We start from the raw sequence: 20,099 nt of genomic DNA on the forward strand, positions 1-20,099 counted from the left end.
GGGTAGAGGCTGATGTGTTGCGTTTTATTGCTTTCTGTATGCCCATTCTGGTTCTCAGTGTTGGCTGCACATTAGAATCATCTGTTGTGCTTTTAAAATGGCAGTAGTAAAAAAATAAAATAAAATGGCAGTAGCAGGTACCAGACCAATAAAATCAGAATCCCTAAGTCTGAGGCCTAAGCATCATTATATGTATACATATATGTGTATATATATTACATATCATTCATTACACCACCATCTAATCCTATATGCCGTCTTATTTTAGGGAACCAGTAGCTTTAAAAGTTTTCCAGGTAATTCTGATGTGCACTGAGGGTTAATTGAAAGCTGCTAGTATAGCAAAATGGCTCACATATAGCTAGCACTCAATGTTTGAATAATGAATAAATGGATATTTAGATACTCTTTTTACTGATGAGGTCAAGTAAATGCCCAAGGTCACACAGCTAATACATGATGGAACAAGTCCAATTCTGACTATATCCCATGCATTTGCTATGACTACTTCATACGCTAAGGCAAACAGCATTTGGCACACTAGCAGAACATTTACAAGCAACTCTGTAAACTTTGATAATTACAGTTATAGCACCATAATATTATGTTTTATATAAGAAAGAAATCTCTTAACATAGGACACATTCATGTAATGGAAACCTAAAAATAAGTAGGGATTTTATTTTTAACATGGGTTGACATGTTTATACATATCTGTCAGTGTTCATAACTACCTATGTATTATAAGAGAGAACTTAATTCGAACATTTATTGAATGCTATTTACATTGGTCATTGCTCTGTGGGCTGTTGATTGGTTGTTGCACAGTCCTTGCCTTCAAGTTTCTCACAGTCAAGGAGGGAGACAAGCACATAAACAAACTATAATATTGGCTGAGAACTATAACAATAGACATCTGTTGATCTATCTATTGCCCATAGAAAGGCCTATTGTATAGGTAGGGAGTAAGGAGGTGGGCGGGAAAGGCTTCTGAAAGAGACAGCAGTTCAGCTGGGGCAGGGCTAATCAGAATTCCTTTACACTGTACCCAGCACTGCAATAGGATATAAATCTCCATTTTGATTAATAGGTAAATTCATGCAGAAAGGGGGCACTCTTTTGACGGTAGCTTGCAAACTTGTGGGACAAGCCCAGCCATTTCTCACTCTGGAAATAAAGCCCCTGATGCTGTCACTTTGAAATGAGCTTTGGAGGAAAGCAGTTGGAGTCGGTCTATGAGCCTATAAGGGAAGGCACAGTCCTTGAAAGGGTATACATGAGTTATAGAGCCCAGAGAGTTAGTACTCTGAGTCCTAAGTCAAAGGCCCATGCAGGAGAATGGGGGACAAGAGAGGGCAGAAGTGTTTACTATAATTAACTCTGGGTGTAATACAGCTGGGGGAGGGAGAAGAGTACAGCCGGCAACTATTTTGAGCACAACTCCGATTGACAGGACACGTGTGCTGGACTGTACTGATCCCAGGGCCAAGTTGCCTGCCCGTGGTGTGTGGTGTTGGGGGGAAGGCCTGGGGCAGCAGGAGCAGGACAGCCAGACAGACAGGCCGGACGGGGTACCAGCACCTCAACTTCTCTCCCTGGGACACTGTCCAAACTCCGAGGGCCATAGGCCAAGCTGAGCGATGGGTGCTGAGGAGGAGGTGCTGGTCACACTGTCAGGGGGAGCCCCCTGGGGCTTCCGACTTCAGGGGGGGGCCGAGCAGAGGAAACCCTTACAGGTGTCCAAGGTAAGGGAGAGCCCCTATACTGAGGTTTCAGGGAAAGGGGAAACCCAGAGGAACCTGGGAAGAGTCATGTGGTGGCCTATGAGGGAGAAATGGGAGGCTGTGGAGAAGAGAAGTGGGGGTGGGCAAGGAAGCATGTGTTTGGTGGGGGGAGTAGTGTGAACACAGGCTTCTTGTGGCGGGGCAGTGGGGGGGGGGCCTATAAGAAAAGAGAAGTCTTAGTTTCTAGTAAAAGGGAAAAAGAAAGACTGTCTCAGTTTCCTGTGGCACCATAGTAGCAGAGGCCCAGGTCTGGCCATCCAGTCTTTGATCTCCTGGGTCTGTGCCTCCACTCCAAATTCCATGAATATAAGGAAGGTTCTAATTTCTCTCTAACTAAAGTGATATGTGATGAGCTGAGGCTGTCTCGCCTAGCCCAGCTCAGCCCAGCCCAGCTCAGCTCTGCCCTGCCCTGCCCTGCCCTGCCCATGCCTTCAGTGCTCCTCTTTCCCTATGTCAGATCCTTTCTCACTAAGCAAGAGTCTTTTTTTGGTGCTAGGAGAGTTATGGCAAGATCTGCCTGTCAGGTGAAGTTGTTACCCTTTTAGCTTCACCGTCCAGGCTTAATTTTCTCAACTGTAAAATGTGGGTACCTAATTTATAGAACCATTATAAGGGTTGAATGCAAGTATATATGTAGAATGCTTAGCACCATGTCTAACATTTAGTAAGGACTCAATAAATGATAGCCACCATGGCACACATATATACACACAATCACAGTCTCCCAGGACCTGTTAGACTCCCTCCAACCTTGAATACCATTCTAAAATCTTGACTATGTAGATAATAGTGCCTGTAATTCCAAGGCCTAGGAAAGAACTATTGACTAGTGTAGATATTGCTCTCGGAGGAAAATCTTGGAAAAATCACCATTTCTAGTACCTACCCACTGCAGTTTTTCCCAAGCCTCTTTTTCAGTGATTGCCTTACTTCCCCTCATATAATGTATTACTTCCTCACTCTGTACCTTCTTCCCTTTGGATAGGTCCCCTTAACTGCAGTCCCATGCCCTTCTCCACCCTTTATTATACTGCAAAGTAAAATCCCTTCCACACATGGGTCCTCCCTGTCCTAACTCCTTTCATTCTACTACCTCTTGGAACTCTCCCTCACCTACAGTCTCTCTTCCAACACCTTCTCAGATCCGAAGACGAAGCCAGGCTGGCAGAGGAGGACTCAGAGAGAGGGACCATCTTTTGGCCATCAATGGAGTCTCCTGCACCAGCCTCTCTCATGCCAGTGCCATGAGCCTCATTGATGCCTCAGGGAATCAGCTTGTCCTCACTGTACGAAGGTATGGCCCCCTACCACCCACCCCATTCCCATCCCCCTAGTCCAGGGCTCTCCTTGCCTGACTCAGCTTTGTGTCTCACTGGCCTGGCTTCAGCAACTAACAAGTACCCATTTCTGCTTGTGCTGGAGTATAGATGTTAGTGTAGTCCTCCCAAAGGGCTTGAATGTATCTATAATTATCTGTAAGGGATGGGGTGTCAAATGGGTGCTTGAGTATATGGGCCTCCTTCAAACCCTTGTCTGTCTCATTATCACATCTCCCTGTAAGCCCATTTCCACTCCACTCACAGCTCTCTAAGCACATTTGCCTACCAGTTTGTCTTCAGATCTCTACTCTTCCCAGCCTATCTATTCCACCTGTATGCCAGTGCCTTCTCCCCTTACCTCCTTCTCCCTTCTCTCATCCCCTCTATATCTTTCTAGCAGTCAGTCGTCCATCTCATTTTTCAAGTTCTGTCATCTTTCCCATCCAGGGTAGAAGACGAAGGGCCTTTGCGATCTCCATCCCCTGGTGGGCTTCAGGTGCTATCACCCTTATCTCCACTGAGTCCTGAGCCCCCTGGTGCTCCAGTTCCCCAGCCTCTTCAGCCTGGGAGCCTCCTCTCACCTCCTGACAGTGAAGCTTACTACGGAGAAACAGACAGTGATGCCGATGGCCCTGCCACCCAGGAGAAGCCCCGCCGGCCCCGCCGCCGAGGCCCCACAAGGCCCACCCCTCCAGGAGCCCCACCTGATGAGGTCTACCTGTCTGACAGCCCTGCAGAGCCAGCACCTGCTGTCACTGGCCCTTCCAGCCAGGGTGACAGCCGTGTGAGCTCCCCATTTTGGGAGGATGGGACAACCCTTCAGCCACCCCCAGCCGAGGCCCTGCTGTTGCCCCATGGCCCCCTCCGGCCTGGCCCTCATCTCATCCCTATGGTGGGGCCTGTACCCCACCCGGTGGCAGAAGACCTTACTACCACCTATACTCAGAAAGCCAAGCAAGCCAGTGAGTGCTTGAACCTTTTTTCCCTAGCCAGGATCTTTCAATCTGAGCCCTAAATCTATCCCTTCATAACCAGACCATATGCTTCCCTTGGATGTAGTCTTAGGCATAAGTGGAGAAGAGTGATGAGTAGGAGGGAAAAATAATTTCGTAGTTCTCATTATTTCTGCTGTTTGAATTAGTGTGGCAAAAAGGTACCCAGGAACAGGGAAAGTAGGGAAGTTGGAAAGGGACATGAATCAATGAAGGGTTTACTTGTTGTCATTGCTATGATTTTGCTAGGTGTCAGACATAGGGCAGGGGAGTATTTGAAAGCAGATTATGGCTACAGGGGCTCTTCAGTGTTTGTTGCAGGGTTAAAATCAGAACTGCCTGTGACATTTTGAAGTTCAATTAGGATTCCTGGGAGGCTATGAGATAGTCATGAGTCCCTAGAAAATGAACGAGGCTCCTGCTGAAAGAGCCGTCTGAATTTGAGTTTGGTGCCATTCAGAATTTAGTTTTCAGGGATCTTCAGTTCCTTATCTCAGGCAAGAATGCAGGCGTGGGCAGAAAAAGCCAGTTCCACTTATCTTAAGCTCTCTGCTATTTTTGATGTGAGCTACAGAACAAGGTCTAAGAGTGAACTTTCTCCCTGCCCTGTTTCCCAAGCCTCTCTCCTAGAGACCTTTCTTGTCACCTGAGAAATCTCAGGATTACCCCTCTAGTTCTCATCTCTTGTTCCTCCCCTCCATTGTGACTCCTGACTCATAGAATTTCATGTCTCTAAGTCTGGATTAGAGGCTAAGGATGTGAAAGTTTAGAGTCTGACATCCCTGAGAGTGTCCAATATAAAACAAAGAAATTCCAGGTGCATGCCCAGGATCCCATGCTTATCCTCAATTCTCATTTTAGCACCCTCTCCCTCCCCATTATGCTGGGTGAGACTGTAGTTAGTGGCTTAGGGATATTTTTATCCAAGCAGACCTCATTGTCCAGTGGGTAGGGTAGGGGGAGGGATAGGCAGGTGCCCATGTCCATCACATCAGGGCTTGTGGAACAGGCGAGAGAAGGGAGGGGGTCAGGCTCCAAAAATAGCATAGTGAGCTCATTCAGCTGCCAGCTCTGGGGACAAGACAAAGGGGCTTTAAAAGGCTTGGGGGGTGGCTCAAGCTGGTCCTGCTCCAGCCAACACTGCCTTTCTCGGCATGGAGACCTTTGAGCCCATCAGCCAAGAGCCTCTCAGCCAAGCCAGCTTCGACAAAGCCCCAGGCCCAGTTCCTGAGCTCCAGGACCCGTTCTATGCAGGTACTACCCTCCCATAGCCAAGAGAGTTCTGGGATCTAGAATGGAGGACAATACATCAACAGTTTAGGAAGGGAGGTCTTTGGGAAAGATCTTAGTCCCTTACCTCTCCCTCCTTTCTGCCTTCCTCTTCCTTCTCTTCTAAGGTAAGTTTCAGGGCCCCTTTCTCAGAATGGGCTAATGCTATGGTCACATGTCAAAGGGTTTGTGACCACATGATCTATAGAAAAATCATAGGGATAGAGTGTGTATGCAAGAGAGGTGTGAATAATTTAAGAATACATTAAGGCCCGTATGTGGAAGTGTGGGGGAGAAAATATGTGTGAACACGTAAGTATCTGTATACATGTGTTGCTAGTGTCAAGAAAGCTTAAATAGTAATGGTTACTCAGAGTGGGACTTAGGGGCTGCCATTAAATGCTAAATTTACCTGCATTATCTCACTTAATCCTCATAACAACCCTATGAGGTAGCTATTATCATTCTCATTTACAGATGAGGAAATTGAACTTCAGTGAAGTATATCTCCAAAGACCCAAAAACCTAAACTGAACTCTGACTCCAGTGCCCATGGCTTATTCACAGTTCTATCCTGTGGTATAAATGCTGAGATGGGTGGAATGAAAGCCCTAATTAGAAGTGAGTTTGGTATCTTGAGTGGAAAGTAGATGGAATTTCAAGAATTTTTCAGGAGGAACTGGGGATCATGCATCAGAGTATCCATGTCCAAGGCAGGGTCCCAGCAGCAGGGCAGCCTCTCCCATTTCCTGGCCCCACCTCCCAGGCCCCACATGGCATGAGACGTCCTGCCCTACCTCCCCTTAGTACATAGTCTTTTCTTGCCTGCCCAGTAGTGACTGCCTGAGCTCTCTACCTAGAAGGCTGACTTCTGAAGAAGACCACCCCATTCCTATCCCCAACTGGGGAGAAAAGGTGAATATATTTAGCCATTGACCTTAAGGTATCCTTAAGATTTGGAGGATTATCTTGGAGAGCAGCACTCTGGCTTTTCCTTAATCTTGGATCTGAGGCTATCCCTAGTTGTGAGTAGCCTGGGTGTGTGGCACAGTGGAGTGCCCTGGCAGTAGGAAAGCCAATATCAGCTCTCAAATTTTGTCCAAACAGTTAGTAAAAGGATCTGTGCAGGGGAAACTCTGGGAAGAAGGGCCACCTGAAGTATGCATGTGTGTGAATATATTCCAGTAACTCTTCTATGTGTTTTTGTGTGGGCACATATGTATTTACATACATGTATGAACTGGGATGTATATAAGCTCAGGTATAGCTAAATGAGAGAGAAAAATACATGAGAAAATATGCCCATTGCTGGCTTTTACTAGATTCATATTCTTGTTGAAATGATGTGTAGTAGGAGTTATTTCTGTGAACATATATGATGCAAACTGCATGATGGGGGTGGAATTGTGAACGAAGATCTTCCTTGCCAATGGTCCTTTGTGTCCTTACCATAGGGGTAAGGAGATAAGTCCCAGACTTTCTGAGAAGTGCCCTAATGTGGTCTCTGTGGTAGGAGAAGTGTCCCTTCTCATCTTTTCTCTCCCTGGGACCTGCTTCATCTTTCTGCCTGAGAAATAACCTCCCCTAAACCCTACCCCTGTATTGCTGCACGAGAATGGAGGGAGGGGAGGCAGGGGAGGAATGTTTGTGAAGTGGGTAAGAACACATCTCTAGGAAGATAGGAGCAGAGTAGAGCAGGGAGAGGATAGGAGAGCTGTGGTCTGAGTGGTGTCAGGGCAGCCAACTAGACTCTACCTTCCCTTTAACTGTCCTTGGTTTCACCTTTCACCCTTCTCTTTGCCCCAAAGTCAGAGGACTCTGCCACAGGCAGGAGACATTGTGAGTCAGACCAGGGAAAAGACAGGAGGTGGGAGGGCTGAGGGAGCTGGCTGGGGTGGGGCTCAAAGACTTGGGGAATAGGAAAAAAAGAGGCTCACTGACCATTCTCCCTCCTGGCCTCCTCAGAACTGCAACGCGCAGAGAGCCTCCAAGAGAAAAACGTGAAGGAGGCCAAGACCAAATGCCGGACGATTGCATCCCTGCTAACTGCAGCCCCCAACCCCCACTCCAAGGGGGTGCTTATGTTTAAAAAACGACGGCAGAGAGCCAAGAAATACACCCTAGTGAGCTTTGGGGCTGCAGCTGGGACAGGTGCTGAGGAGGAAGAAGACGGGGTCCCTCCTACAAGCGAGTCTGAGCTGGACGAAGAGGCCTTCTCCGACGCCCGCAGCATCACCAACCAGTCTGACTGGGACAGCCCCTATCTAGACATGGAGCTTGCCAGGCCGGGCTCAGGCGTAGCAGAGGGCCAGGGCCTGGGGCTGGGAGGGCAGCTGAGCGAGGCCTCTGGGCGGGGCGTCCAGCTCTTTGAACAGCAGCGCCAGCGCGCAGCCTCCAGCACCGAGGAGCTGGCCCGGGATGGTCCAGTAGCCATGCTCAATGGGCAGGGACTGCAGTCTCCACCTAAGGCCCAGAGTACTCTGCTGGAGGGGACTGTGCTCTTATCCAGCCCTTCGCCGGCCCCTATAGCCAGCCCCGGACCCTTCCTCCCAAGCGGTGGAGCCCCTACTCCACCTCCAAGCATCTTTAACCGGTCAGCGAGGCCCTTTACCCCGGGCTTACAAAGTCAGCGGCCAGGTACCACCTCGGTTATTTTCCGGCCCCCAGCCCCTAAGAGAGCGAATGAAAGCTTGGGAAGTCAAAGCCCAGCCCCATCACCTTTCTCATCCTCTGCTCAAGGGCCCACCTCTCTGCCCAGCTTCACCTCAGGGGTTCCCAGCCACATGCCAGACTTCAGTTCCCCCAGCACCCCACGCTCTTCAGGCCCCGTCACAGCCACCAGCTCCCTGTTTATCCCAGCCCCCAGTCGTCCTGTTACGCCAGGCGGAGCCCCAGAGCCCCCTGCTCCCGCTAGCGCAGCTGCCATGACCTCCACCGCTTCTATCTTCCTATCTACGCCTCTGCGACCCGCTGCCCGCACAGAGGCGCCTGCGCCGGGACCCGCAGCCCCTGAGCCTCCCAGCGCTCGCGAGCAGCGCATCTCGGTGCCAGCTGCTCGCACCGGCATCCTCCAGGAGGCCCGGCGTCGGGGGACCCGGAAACAAATGTTCCGGCCGGGAAACGAGGAGCCGAAGAACTCGCCCAACCCCGAGCTGCTCTCGCTGGTGCAGAACCTGGATGAAAAACCCCGAGCCGGGGGTGCAGAATCTGGTCCAGAGGAAGATGCTCTGAGCCTCGGAGCTGAAGCCTGCAACTTCATGCAGCCACCAGGGGGCAGGAGTTACAAGACCCCGCCTCATGTAACATCTAAAACCCCGCCTCCAATGGCTCCCAAGACCCCACCCCCTATAACTCCTAAGACTCCACCCCCAGTGGCTCCCAAGCCCCAGTCTCGAGGGTTTTCTGATGGGCTGGTGAATGGAGCATCCCCTTCTGCTGGAATCCCTGAGCCACCAAGGCTTCTGGGCAGGGGTGGGGAGCTGTTTGCCAAGCGGCAGAGCCGAGCAGACAGGTATGTGGTGGAAGCTACACCTAGTCCTGGCTTTGGCCCTCGGCCCCGAAGCCCTTCTCCTACTCCCTCACTGCCCCCTTCCTGGAAATATTCACCCAACATCCGTGCCCCACCTCCTATTGCTTACAACCCTCTGCTCTCGCCCTTTTTCCCCCAAGCTGCCCGAACTCTCCCTAGTAAGGCCCAATCCCAGGGGCCTCGGGCAACCCCCAAGCAGGGGATCAAGGCTCTGGATTTCATGCGGCACCAGCCCTACCAACTTAAAACTGCCATGTTCTGTTTTGATGAGGTTCCCCAGACCCCTGACACCACCTCCTCAGGGGCCACCAAAACTGCCCGAGTTCAGGAGATCCGCAGATTTTCCACTCCAGTGCCCCAGCCCACCGCAGAGCCCTTGGCAACCACTGTGCTTGCCCCCCGAGCAGCCACTACATTGGATGAGCCCATCTGGAGGGCAGAGCTGGCCTCAGCCCCTGTCCTTAGCCCAGCCCCTCCTCCAGAGTCTCCCAGGGGACTCCCGGCCTCCCCCAGCTCCTGTGGCTTCCAGGTAGCCAGGCCTCGGTTTTCAGCCACCAGAACAGGATTGCAGGCTCATGTGTGGAGGCCTGGAGCAGGCCACCACTGAGCTCCCAGGACCAAGGAGAGGTGGAACATCCAGTTCCTAAAGTTGCTTCTCCTACTCAATCTACCCTCTCTCTCTCAGGCATCTGGAGTCTATATTCCCTCCTGCCAGAGATAGTTTTGGAGTTGGTATACCATCCCCCAGCTTCCTCTTGGCTCCCAACCTCCCTACTGCTTTCCAACCTAACATCTCTGCTTTGCTATTTGTGCTTCTCTGTCTCTGTGGTTCCTTGCCAGGATCTCATTCTTTATCTCTATGTTTCTCCACCTATACTCCTCCACTGGTCTCTATTTTTCTACATTTGTGCTTTTCTCTGTGGGCCTCATTTTAATGTTCAATGAGAAGAATACAGAGAAGTTAGCACTGAGACCTCAAGCAAGAAGCTTGCCACCAGGCAGGCAGCAAAGGAACTGAACTGACCCCTATTTGCACTAAGTTGCTTCCTTCTCACTCTTCTTTCCCAAGCTTGGCTGGCATATACCTAAGTGTGTATGTGCAAGTGTATATGTGCAAGTGTGTGTGTATGTGTGTGTGTGTGCACACGCGCACACAGAGATGCTCTTCTGTCTGAGGCAAGAGTAAGAGGAGAGATCTAAATGAAGACCCAATGTGGGTCTTACCCTTGTTCTGATCAAAAAAGGGTTAGATATTCCCACATGGATAGTCTAGTGCAGGGAAAAACATTCACTAGAGTTAAAGACCAGTGTCTGTAGCTGGTATATAGCATCTTGTGAAACTCAGAGTAAGAGAAGACATGAAAAGTCAGGGCGGTTTGTATGAGCTGAGTTAAACCAGCAAGACCAAGAATAGAACTAAGAATTCTATTTCTCAGGATTTCAGAAAGTTAGCAACTTTGAGAGGCCCATGCTGAGCAACAAGCACAAAGGAAGTGAATAAAAAGAAATAAAAGTTCTTCTAAGAGTGAACAAATCATTGGCTTTATTGCCTCATGAATCTAAGACAGAAAGGAAAAAGAAAAGAGCTATAGTGTGGAAAGTGAGGCAGAACCAGGAGCAGAGCAAAAATGAATGAAATCAATTGAGCTATAAAGAAGAGCGTGGTGAGGGAGAATGCAGTGTTTGCAGAGAGAAAAGTTAGGTAACAAGAAACCAACCATGTACAAGAGGGGAATTGGGGGAAAAATGTGAGGGAGAAGAATGTATTTGTTCACATGAAGGGCCTGATGATGGGAAGTTGTGAGAGTGTGTGCTGAGTGTTGAAAAAAGAGTTGGTATCTGTGCTTTCTTTGAGTCTGTCCCTCTGTCTTCTGCAGCTTGTCCTGACTACCTGGGAAAGGGCAAGGAAACACCCATAGCCAAACATCTTTTCAGTCCTATCCCAACCTTCAAACCTTAGCTCTTGTTCCTTTCTAGTTTCAGGTCCTAATTTCTGATACTTAAGGGTAGGGACTCCCCTCTCACCATGATTACCATAGGTCACATTTGCTGCTTGATCTGGAAATTGATCATTTCCTTTGTATATCGGGTGTGAGTCACAGTACTTTTGTTTGTGCACAAGAATAAACTTATACTCCCATACTTTTTATTGCTTTCATCTCTTATAGGTTTATACCCAAATCCGGATCTCTCTTTGATCTTCTCTGATTCCCTTGAACTTCTAATTGCTGACCTTTTTCCAATTCTGCCCTCCTATTTTTCGCCCTTTTGCCCTTTACTCCCTGGTCTCTTGCTTTTCTCTGCCAATTCTGTCCCAGTCCTTCTTAGCCACTTCCACTACTCCCCTTGGTTCCATCTCTCCACATTTCCCATCCAGATTCTCCCCCTTTCAATCCCCTGTTCCATACTTCCCAAACTAGGCCTCAACTTGTAAAACTAAGTTGAGCCTTTTGCCATGAACATCTCCTAACTCCCTGGAGGAAGCAACCATGTTTCCATGGGAAAACAGTGGCTGGAGGTGAAGGTGGGGTAGGAGAGGGAAGAAAGAGAGAGAGGGTGTATAGTGTGGATTGAGGATAATAAAGAAGAGAAGATACTGGACACTGACTAGAATTAGACTTCTGAGAATGAATGTGCCATTGCTCTAGTATTACCAGCAGGGGGCATAGCAGTGCCAATAACCCAGATGCTCTCAAGTACACAGAATCAAAATTCCAAAGGAAGGGTCCAGAGAGCATAGGCTAATTCTGTCTTCATTCACTGGGTAGTTTTAGGCACTCAATCACAGGAGACCAAAATTATGGTTTGTTTTTGTTTTTGAGGGGAGAATGGTAGTGATGACGAAGTCATCATTTGCTATTTTCCTTCTAATTGCTTCTTTGGGTTGGGAGGAAATGGAGAAGGACAAAAGATGAGGGATCTGGAGGCTAAACTGGTCTGGAAAGAGGCCAACTGGAGGAGGCAAGTAGAATTTTAAGCCCCTAATTTGAACCTGAAAAGTTCAAGATGGGAAAATGGCATGGTAAAGAAGAGTAGATAACTCACAGAGGGACAAAGGGGTATTCTGGGAGCTACAAAAGCTGTTTCCTGAAGCGGCCACAACAGGGTGGTGGTGGCTGCAGCAGATATGCAGCAGCACACATGCAGTGGCAGACGTACAGCAGCAGCTGGTTCTAGAATGAGTAGAAGGTAGAGGAGGATCCATGGAGCTACTGAAAAAAGGGCTAGGCAAATGACATCCTTCTCACAAGGGAGTTCTCAAGCTAGTGCCCCTGCCCAGAGGCCTCTCTGGAACAATGCAAATGGGACAATCCAGATCCTATGGAATGTGTTCCCTTAGAAGAAAATCCCAAGTAGGAATCTCAGAGTGTAAGCCCTTAGCAGGTCAGAAGCCTTCATGCACTTCTCAGGGAGACATAGACATCTATCCTGTAGAGTAGTCTGAACTGAGCATGTCAACAGCAAATGAGAGTGAAAAGGCAGAAATTAGTAATGTCTTTCCCATATCTCCCCTTACAGCCTAAGCAGCACTGGGTTTGGTTAATTTGGTCCCTTAATCTGCCAAGATTTGGCCCTCCCAAAAGAAAAATCTACCCACTTAGAAACTTTCAAAGAGTAGTTCCATTGTGAACAGACTTCCCTTCTCCAAACATAGCACCTTAAGCCCTCTCACCTCCAAAATGTGCCCACATGTCCCTCCAACTATGGCCCAGATTGGCTCTGAGTGGCTCTAGGGACATGTTCTTCAGGTTGTAGAACACTCTGAATTCCTATCTACCACTTGCTGTCTGTCTCCTTTCTCCCTGTTTTCAGTTTCCCCCTAAATGCTTCTTTAGATTTCAGACTCTAGGTGCCAAAGGAAAGAAAGTCCCTGGATGGACTGATCCCTGGCTCAGACAGCTTAGTGTGAGAATCCCAAGTCCTTGCCTTTATTCCTGAGCCTCTGGGTTAGGAGGGCGGGATCTTGGTTCCAGGGTCTCAGTACCCCCTGTGCCATTTGAGCTGCTTGCACTCATCATCTCTATTAATAACTGCCCTCCCTCCCCCACTGCCAGTGCTGCCCCCGCCTGAACAGCTCGGGTTCTCCGGTCATAGCAGCTCAGTCCTCCAAAGCTGCTGGACCCCAGAGAGAGCTGACCACCACCTGGGCAGCCGGTAAGTCTATACAACTCTATAACTAGAGGGGCTGGAGCACATTCTGTTGACTGCTGTGTCTGTGTGTGCAGTAGTGACCCTTGATCCTAGGGTAGTTTTCCCCATCCCCTATCTCTGCTCAGCTCCCATCTATCCAGTTCAGGGGAGACATAGAGAATTGGAAAGAGAGGTCCCAGGAGGGTGTGGGGAATAGAGATAATGGGGGAGGTAATGGAGGATGAAAAGAGGGTCTTAGAGGCTGGATGGTAAAAAAGAACCTGGTTGAGGTTGAGAGGTACAGTGAAAGTCCATTTAGTAGTTCCTGTACTCTCACCTCAGCAGACCCTACTAAGTTAATAAAATTGCAGCTGTGTTGTGAGGCAGGACTCAGAAGAAGACAGAATTTTTGCTGAGTGCAACTTTTGTTGAGGAGGAGCTAGAGTCTGTATCTTTTCCCAGCTTGTCCCTCTCCACTGCCAGATACTATTATTATGTTCTTGTCCTCCATCAATTCCCCACTGCTATGATATCGCTGAGTTGACATATGTCAAGGTTCAAATATCCCCTGACACCCCACCCCCTCCACTCCAGTTCTGGGGTCTGGGGCAAGAGTGACTGAAATGGAGCAGAAAGCATTGCTATGACCTCCCAGGCCATGTTCCAGCTGGCCCAGTGGAGAAGCAACCTCTCCTTCTTAAGGAGAATGTTTTTGGCTGGATCTCCTCAACCCTGGCAGAACATTTTTCTGCCCCTAGCCCTCCCCAAGATTGGGGAAGACTGAGGAGAGACCAAAGCTTAGAATGACAGTCCCAGTCTGAGATCTCCATGCAAATAAAAACTTCAAATCATGGCAATGAAATTTGGGTGTATTGCCCTGCCTGTATGTTATTTGTTTGATTTACTCCCTGCCTCCCAACACACTCTGTGTTCCTAATCTGCATACCGGCTCTGTAAAACAGCTGCAAAGAGGTTGGTAGAAGGCAGGGGTAGGGGATGCATCTATAGTTCTGCACTGTCTCCAAGGAAAAGAGAAGCCCTTAAGTAGCGGGCTTTTACCCTATGAAGGAATGTATATTTCTCTGAAAATCTAATAAAATTTTGCTCCCTGAAGCCCTTACCCCCAGGTTAAGCAGTACTGCCTTACTATAGAAACTCACCTTTTCCAGTCACTGTCCATCTTCCAATTCCCATCCTATGCAGGCTGAATCCACCTCCACAATGCCGCTCTCAGGAACCCCAGCCCCCAACAAAAAGAGGAAATCCAGCAAGCTGATCATGGAACTCACCGGAGGTATGGCATATTTGTACCTACCTATTGTGGGATTTCTCATTAAGAGTATCTCTGGCCCAAGAATCCCAGAAGTACCATAGGGTGATATATGTCTTAGGGTAAAGAGACATGCATGAGACGAGGAATTCAGGGGTTGAGTGGGATAAAAGATGGCACTGGTGGTGCAGGGAGAAAGGATGCAACACTAACTACTCACCCTTCCACACTTTTCACCTTGCAATCTGAGACAATAATACTCAGCCCAGGTCCAGGGCCCACAGGTCAGTGAGGTGTATTTTAAGGAAGAAAACATATATGATGGAGATTGACACAGAGTGTTTTAATAATGGTTAATTTCCTTACTTCTTTCCCTAAAGCTAGGGAGGGAGCTTGTGTAAATATTTAAAATGGGAACCTGTTCAGGCATTTTTCCTGGGGCTAGTAGGAGTAGGTGCATATGAAGAGCTCTCCCAATACCTAAAGGCTGTTTATAGCCAAAGTTCACTAAGGGGAAGAGTAGGGAAAGGAAATCTAAAACACTAATTCAAAATGATATATGTAGCTCTGTGTTCATTGCAGCATTATTTACAATAGCCAAGATATGAAAGCAACCTAAGTGCCCATCATTAGGCAATTGGATAAATAAGATGTGGTACATATATACAATGGAATATTACTCAGCAAGAAAAAAGAATGAAATCTTACCATTTGTGATAACATGGTTGGACCTAGAGGGTTTTGTGCTAAATAAGTCAATCAAGGAAAGACCAATACCATAGATTTCACTTATATATGGAATTTAAAGAACAAAATAAACAACAACAACAACGAAACAGAAACAAACTCATAGATACAGAGGACAAAGTGATGGTTGTTAGAGGGAGGAGGGTTGGGGTTAAAAAGTGGAAACTGGTAGTTATAAAATAGTCAAGAGATGTAAAGTACAGCATAGGGGTGAAAAAAAAAAGACAGGAGTCTATATTTAGAGGTGGCCAGCTCCACACAGTGTTGGCCTTGGGCTTTCCCCCAGGCTATAACTTTCCCAGTGGTTTCCATCTATGATATCCTTTACTCCTTTGCCCTGTAACCCCATGCCTATGTCCCTTTGACCCCATTCACTCTCTCTACTATAGTAACCCCCATCTTCACTCTGCATCCCTCTTCTCATGTATTCTCTCCAACTCCAAAACCAGAAAATCAAAATTCCTAACACACTAGACAGAATTTGATCAGATATCACAGACAGCATGTTTCCCTCAGTGATCTGTGCTGGGACACACACACTTAGCTGTGGATGGCATTTGCATTCTGAACCCAGAAAACTCTATTTTTCTCTTTCCCTTGCTTCTTCCTCCCCACCTCCCTGAAAGGTGGACAGGAGAGCTCAGGCCTGAATCTTGGCAAGAAGATCAGTGTCCCAAGGGATGTGATGTTGGAGGAGCTGTCACTGCTCACTAACCGGGGCTCCAAGATGTTCAAACTGCGGCAGATGCGGGTGGAGAAATTTATCTACGAAAACCACCCCGATGTCTTCTCTGACAGCTCAATGGTGAGTTCGGAACTTTATTATTGTCAAAGGCTAGTGCCCCTTCTCACAACTTCTTGGTAGGCCCTGAATCTCCTACCCTCTCTACAAATTTATGGGCACGGTAAACTCCCACATATATATGAGCCCCCAACAACTCTAGGGTGAGTTACAGCCCACCTCTGAAACTCAGTCTCTTAAGAGTTAGTGAAGGGGGTTAGGGAGTACCACACCTTCAGGTAGAAAATTCCTTCCCAGTATGAGTAAGTGTTAAAGATAGGGTTGCCAGAAAAAACACAGTAAGTCCAGCCCTGTATTTTAGAGTTGAGGTACACACAATTAATGTTTCAGTAAAGTATGTCCAATATGATATTTTGGACTTAAAAATAAAATAAAGTAAAATAAATAAAAAATAAATAAAATTTAAAAATTAAAATAAACAAGACACTTAAATTTAAATTTACATACACAGTGAATAATTTTTTAGTTTAAGTATCTCCTGTGAAATATTTGGTACATAAAATTTAAATTAAATTTAAAAATACAGGATGCTTAGTTAAATTTGAATTTTAGATAAACAATGGATACTTTCATATATAAATGTCCTATGCAATATTTGTGGCATACTAAAAAGTTATTTGTTGTATTTTAGATTTAAATTTAACTAGTGTCCTGTAATTTTATTTGCTAAAACTGGCAACCCTAGAAAGAGTTAAGTGAAGTTTTACAGCCATCTCCTTCTTGAGCCATCCAGATGTGGGGACTGAAACCATCTTCAAAGATCCTACATTCCCTACTCAGGATCCTTCAAAGAAAGAGAAGTAGGAATTGGAGAGATTCCAGGCACAAGATGTTATAGCTGAGAAGGAAGGGATCGTCTCCATTTCCTTTCTTCCCCCTCCACCTTCCCTGGGCAACTGGGGGAGAGTGGAAATAGATGCCTACATGGGGCCAGGGGCAGAAGTGTCAGTCATTGGCCCTTAAGTAAAAGCAGAGTAAAAATGCTGAGCCAGTTATATCTAACTTTAGGGGACCGAAAGCCCTCCTTCCTGCCTGGGTCTGGTTACACTGGGTGGAGCATGGGGATGAGTGTGATGGGCGGCCAGCAGAGCCTCTTGAAGGAGTTGGTGAGGTTATTTTTAGGCTTTGGGGCTGAATCCAGTGTTGTCCTTTTGGCCACCCTTTCCCCTCCCCATTACATTTCACTGTCAGAAAGTCCTGGTCCAACAGGCGCCAAGAGGAGAGAGGGAGAAGAAGAAGGAGAAAAGAGTTCTATCTGTTGGACTAGATGAGTGGGAGGGGGCAGAGATCTCTAGTTCTTCAAATTAAGCCTAGGTTCTCCATGCCAAACTTATCCTCTTGGATTTTAATTACACAGAAGTCTTGGTCTTCTTTGCCTTGGTAAGAATGGAAAAGGGGAGTGTGTAGAATGAGTTGCTCCCATCCTAATGTATAATTGGAGGAACTGAGCCAAAGGGGTCCTACCCCTTAAGGAGAGCTTCATTTTTCGCAGTCAAGCTATCCATTACCCATCTATTGGAGGGGAGAATCTTAGAGGATTCAGTATCTTCTGGTTGGCATGGTCTTTGATCACATCATCATTGCTATGCATACCTGTGTCTTTGTATATTTCCCATACCCATTGCTAACCTTCCCCTCACTCTGTTCTTTCTTTTCAGGATCACTTCCAGAAGTTCCTTCCCACAGTGGGGGGACAGCTGGGCACAGATGGTCAGGGATTCTCCTATAGCAAGGGCAGTGGTGGAGGCCAGGCAAGGGGAAGTGGCTCTGCTGGACAGTATGGCTCTGACCAGCAGCACCATCAGGGCCCTGGGTCTGGATCTGGAGGTACAGGTGGTCCAGGGGGCCATACTGGCAGAGGAGGAACTACTGACACAGCAGGGGTTGGCGATACAGGAACAGGCAAGTATCCTCACCCAAGAGTAATGTCTGGTCCCTAGAGCAGTGACATCCCCAGGAATGAGGCCTAGATTGAATGTAGGGAGCGGGGGAGGCTGGAGATATTTTGGTGGACTCTCTGAGTTCAAGAGAATATAGAGATATGTCTATTTCACCTAGAAGCCTTATTTCCCAGTCATCTTTCTGGCTTTTAAGTTTCAGTCACAGATCTGAACCCAGGCTGTCATCATTCCACAAATCTTATACAATTACTAGGATGTTATACCTTTGGTCCCTGACCTCAGAAACTTCCCTAGTGCAGGGGTGTAAGACTAACTTCCATTGGCTACTAACTGTTATTATTTGACTTCCTTTTCTCTCACATGGCTGCCAGGAGACCAGGCAGGAGGAGAAGGAAAACATATCACCGTGTTCAAGACCTATATTTCCCCATGGGAGAAAGCTATGGGGGTTGACCCCCAACAAAAAGTGGAACTTGGTATTGACCTGCTGGCCTATGGGGCTAAAGCTGAACTCCCCCAGTATAAGTCCTTCAACAGGTAGGGGGACTGGGAAGGCACCAGATGTATTCCAGTGTGTGGCAATGTACCCTTAATTGGGATGGAGTCTTTGATTCAATTATTTCAGAAGGAGGCTGAGGAGGCAAGGGAACCTTGGTTGCCTTGACTATAAAATGAGAACACTACATTATACATTGAAAGTCTTCTCGAGGCACCTTGCTTTCAAGGTTATGATTCTATTACTGTTCCTACAGTATGTTTCTAGCCCTTTATACCTTACTTTAGTAAGACTTAAGTATCTGTTATTTTGGAAATAGGCTTCTGTAGATTGCGTATAGTAGACTGTGTGTGAAAGCAGGATACGGAAATGCTAGAGAAGTACTTTTGCATCTGGCCCTAAGGAACTTGAATTTTCCAGGAAATGTTAATTTCTCTTATATAGGCCATGTACTATTCACTAGAGGTGGGGTAGGGGTTCTACATTGTAGTTTAAGGTGGCTTCAGAGCCTTGGGTCTATGGTGTTTGGGGTCACTTTCTCTAAAATGCTGGTCTGGATCACAACTAGTCATGAGGCTATCTAGTACGAGCTAGACTCCTTTTATCATTACTAACTTTGGAGAAACAAGGAAATCTGCAATGGGGGATGGAATGCTAAGGGAGAAGAAGAATAAGGAGTGCAGAAGCAATAAAAAACTAGAATTCAGACTTCCTCATCTTCAAAACAGATGCTCTGCTACTTTCATTTTATATTTTAATGAAATAATGTGTCCCCTTTTCAGGACAGCGATGCCTTATGGTGGATATGAGAAGGCATCCAAACGTATGACCTTCCAGATGCCCAAATTTGACCTGGGACCCCTGCTGAGTGAACCCCTGATCCTCTACAACCAGAACCTCTCCAATAGGCCTTCTTTCAATCGAACCCCTATTCCTTGGCTGAGCTCCGGGGAGCCTGTAGACTACAACATAGATATTGGCATCCCTTTGGATGGAGAAACAGAGGAATTATGAGGTGTTTCCTCCTCTACTTTGCATCAAGTTTCCTCTCTTTGGTTCCAGCTTAGAGAGGGAATGCTGAGCAAGATACCCCCACTGTAAATCTAGTATCCTTTGGGGGAATGGATGGGGAAAAGGTGGGAGAAATCTGCCTTTCCATCCTTCACTCTAAGTCCCCATTCCAAGCATCCTTCCTCACCAACTCAGAGCTCCCTTTCCACTTGCTCTGTATGGAACCTGCTCTTTTATGGAATTTGCTCTGCCACTGGTAACAGTCAATAAACTTCAAGGAAATGAGCTCATTCTTACTCTGATATTTGAGGGCAGACAAAAACTGAGACTAACAATGCACAGACACTAATTAAAGTCAAATACTAAACATTCATTATTCAAACTTCAAGACCAGACTTGAGTTCTGGTTACTTATACACCCACACCCATACCACACCCATGAAATCACATTCATAGGTATATACAAAGACATACTTATTCAATAGTACATAAGACAAATAATCATGCACAAACACATGTGCCCCCATATGTGGGCACAGCTAAGAAGCTATTGTGTGCTGCCGTTAGGAAATAGGTGTTGGTGACACTGCTGTTAGTTCTCTTTATGTAGCTGATTAGAAATTGAAATGATCAGGATTACCCAATTATTACAGAACTAGAAATCCCATAAAGTTTCCAAGTGATACCAGAGTGGGTTTAGGAATATATGTGTCAAAGGTTATAGATTCCCAAAAGGATGAGCTAGAATAGGGAGCCATGTTGGAATCCAGAAGGAAGTGGGAGAAACCAGCTACAGTTATAGTATGCCTGGTTCTGTATGAACACAGCAAGAAAAGATCTAAAGGTCA

The 20,099-nt window shown here is 47.1% G+C and overlaps 3 protein-coding genes across 4 annotated transcripts in view; 2 read left to right on the forward strand and 1 right to left on the reverse strand.

The window, feature by feature from the left end:
* SEC24C (SEC24 homolog C, COPII coat complex component) overlaps positions 1–20,099 on the reverse strand; it is a 50,252-nt gene that overhangs the window by 25,653 nt on the left and 4,500 nt on the right. The gene's annotated exons all lie outside the window — the stretch shown is intronic.
* Positions 1,184–12,617, forward strand: SYNPO2L (synaptopodin 2 like). The gene is made up of 4 exons (XM_016121112.2): positions 1,184–1,745; positions 2,927–3,078; positions 3,551–4,065; positions 7,330–12,617. The coding sequence occupies exons 1-4, from the start codon at positions 1,641–1,643 to the stop codon at positions 9,498–9,500; spliced, it is 2,943 nt and encodes a 980-aa protein (XP_015976598.2). The 5' UTR covers positions 1,184–1,640; the 3' UTR covers positions 9,501–12,617.
* MYOZ1 (myozenin 1) lies at positions 8,728–19,536 on the forward strand. Of its 2 annotated transcripts, XM_016121353.2 has the most exons (7): positions 8,728–8,875; positions 12,949–13,048; positions 14,228–14,318; positions 15,668–15,846; positions 17,502–17,745; positions 18,116–18,281; positions 19,023–19,536. In XM_016121353.2, the coding sequence occupies exons 3-7, from the start codon at positions 14,246–14,248 to the stop codon at positions 19,252–19,254; spliced, it is 894 nt and encodes a 297-aa protein (XP_015976839.1). In that variant the 5' UTR covers positions 8,728–8,875; positions 12,949–13,048; positions 14,228–14,245; the 3' UTR covers positions 19,255–19,536. The 2 variants fall into 2 exon arrangements, with proteins under 2 accessions (XP_015976839.1, XP_015976831.1); XM_016121345.2 differs by lacking the exons at positions 8,728–8,875; positions 12,949–13,048 and having other exon boundaries at positions 14,222–14,318.

Source organism: Rousettus aegyptiacus, unplaced genomic scaffold (genome assembly GCF_014176215.1).
Source record: "Rousettus aegyptiacus isolate mRouAeg1 unplaced genomic scaffold, mRouAeg1.p scaffold_m13_p_6, whole genome shotgun sequence".
Lineage (NCBI taxonomy): Eukaryota > Metazoa > Chordata > Mammalia > Chiroptera > Pteropodidae > Rousettus > Rousettus aegyptiacus.

Excerpts from the sequence above, each read along its gene's own strand:
- SYNPO2L (XM_016121112.2), top strand. The coding sequence starts at position 1,641 with ATGGGTGCTGAGGAGGAGGTGCTGGTCACACTGTCAGGGGGAGCCCCC. Across the intron at positions 1,746-2,926 it reads AACCCTTACAGGTGTCCAAG|ATCCGAAGACGAAGCCAGGC; the intron begins GTAAGGGAGAGC and ends ACACCTTCTCAG. Across the intron at positions 3,079-3,550 it reads CTTGTCCTCACTGTACGAAG|GGTAGAAGACGAAGGGCCTT; the intron begins GTATGGCCCCCT and ends TTTCCCATCCAG.
- MYOZ1 (XM_016121345.2), top strand. The coding sequence starts at position 14,222 with ATGCAGGCTGAATCCACCTCCACAATGCCGCTCTCAGGAACCCCAGCC. Across the intron at positions 17,746-18,115 it reads GGTTGGCGATACAGGAACAG|GAGACCAGGCAGGAGGAGAA; the intron begins GCAAGTATCCTC and ends CATGGCTGCCAG. Across the intron at positions 18,282-19,022 it reads CAGTATAAGTCCTTCAACAG|GACAGCGATGCCTTATGGTG; the intron begins GTAGGGGGACTG and ends TCCCCTTTTCAG.